The sequence below is a fragment of the Protobothrops mucrosquamatus genome, unplaced genomic scaffold, assembly GCF_001527695.2.
Source record: "Protobothrops mucrosquamatus isolate PMUCROS unplaced genomic scaffold, P.Mucros_1.0 scaffold3188, whole genome shotgun sequence".
Taxonomy (NCBI): domain Eukaryota; kingdom Metazoa; phylum Chordata; class Lepidosauria; order Squamata; family Viperidae; genus Protobothrops; species Protobothrops mucrosquamatus.
Window position 1 is genome coordinate 108,110 of NW_015389186.1, and position 1,277 is coordinate 109,386.

The 1,277-nt window shown below is 33.1% G+C and overlaps 1 protein-coding gene across 1 annotated transcript in view; it reads right to left on the reverse strand.

Annotated features, from left to right (window-relative positions):
• LOC107297214 (lipoxygenase homology domain-containing protein 1-like) overlaps nucleotides 1-1,277 on the reverse strand; it is a gene marked incomplete at its 3' end in the record, with an annotated part of 116,762 nt that overhangs the window by 102,874 nt on the left and 12,611 nt on the right. Inside the window, exon 4 of the mRNA XM_015826572.1 lies at nucleotides 1,046-1,126. Within this exon, the coding sequence (XP_015682058.1) occupies nucleotides 1,046-1,126 (81 nt within the window). The remainder of the gene's footprint in view (nucleotides 1-1,045; nucleotides 1,127-1,277) is intronic.

Sequence of the window (1,277 nt, forward strand, 5' to 3'; positions counted from 1 at the left end):
TTATTATTATTATTATTATTATTATTATTATTATTATTATTATTATTATTATTATTATTATTATTATTATTATTATTATTATTATTATCTGCAAAGGCAATCAGCTTGTTTGGTATTTTTGTGTTTCTGAAATGACAAGTCTTTGAAAATCTATGTACTGTCACACAGGGAGGGGGATGTTGTGAGCAATCCGACGTTTACATTCATTAGAACTGCCCTGCTTCCTGCCCTGCTTCATTAGAACTGCCCTGCCCTGATTTATTGCACCTCGACAACATGCTTACAAATATTCGTGTTGTGTTGCTTTGAAAATTATATTTACCTTTAAAAAAACTAAATAGTATTGATTGCTTCTGGTCTTTATTTATTTTTTATTGGTTAAATTTATTTGCCGGCTTCTCTGGGTGATTTACAATAGTAAAATGGAAATAATAATAATAATAATAAATTGTAAACGTAACTATAGCAAAGCAATGAAATCATAACAAAACCAAGGAAAGTAGAATACTATATTTTAAAATACAGGTGGGGGGGACAGGAAGTGCCAGGTCAGCTAATTAGTCAAGCAGCCACTCTTTTAGGGTTCTTTAGATTGGGATTAATCTCATTGTAAGGTCCCTGGCCCTTGGCAAAACCTGAGAAATCATAAAAACTCATCATGGAAACTCAAGCAGAGGCTTCTTAAAGAAACAGTACTTTTTATTCGATCGAATTAAGTCCTGGGTGGGAACACAATCTGAAATGCTGGCGGCAGGTGCATTGAGAAGTGCCCCACCTTAAAAAGTTAGTAGCATTACTTTATATAGCCAATGAAAATCAGACAACAGAGTTATTACAATATAAGGAAGACATTAATCATTCCTGTACACTCTTTTATTCCCTCCTTCAGTGCATCCCATCCGTGTCCATGTTTTCCCACGCTTGCATGAAATTGGTCCCTGACGCAAGCGCTGATTACAGAAGCGAGATAGCAATAGTTAGGCAAGGCTACACGATTTGTTTCTTTTTCCAGTTCCAGTTGCAGAACCCTACATCATGAAAATACCTTATTTTCCGGATGGTGCCGACGTTATTGGTTTTCACCCGAAACACATCTGTTTTACTTCTTTCAAAGGCAGAACTGCTCCTGAAATAGATGGGTCATCATAATGAAATATAATGAAATCAGCACATTCTACCTATGAAATAGTAAGTTAATTGTGGGATAATAATAATAATAATAATAATAATAATAATAATAATAATAATAATAATAATAATAATAATAATAATAATAA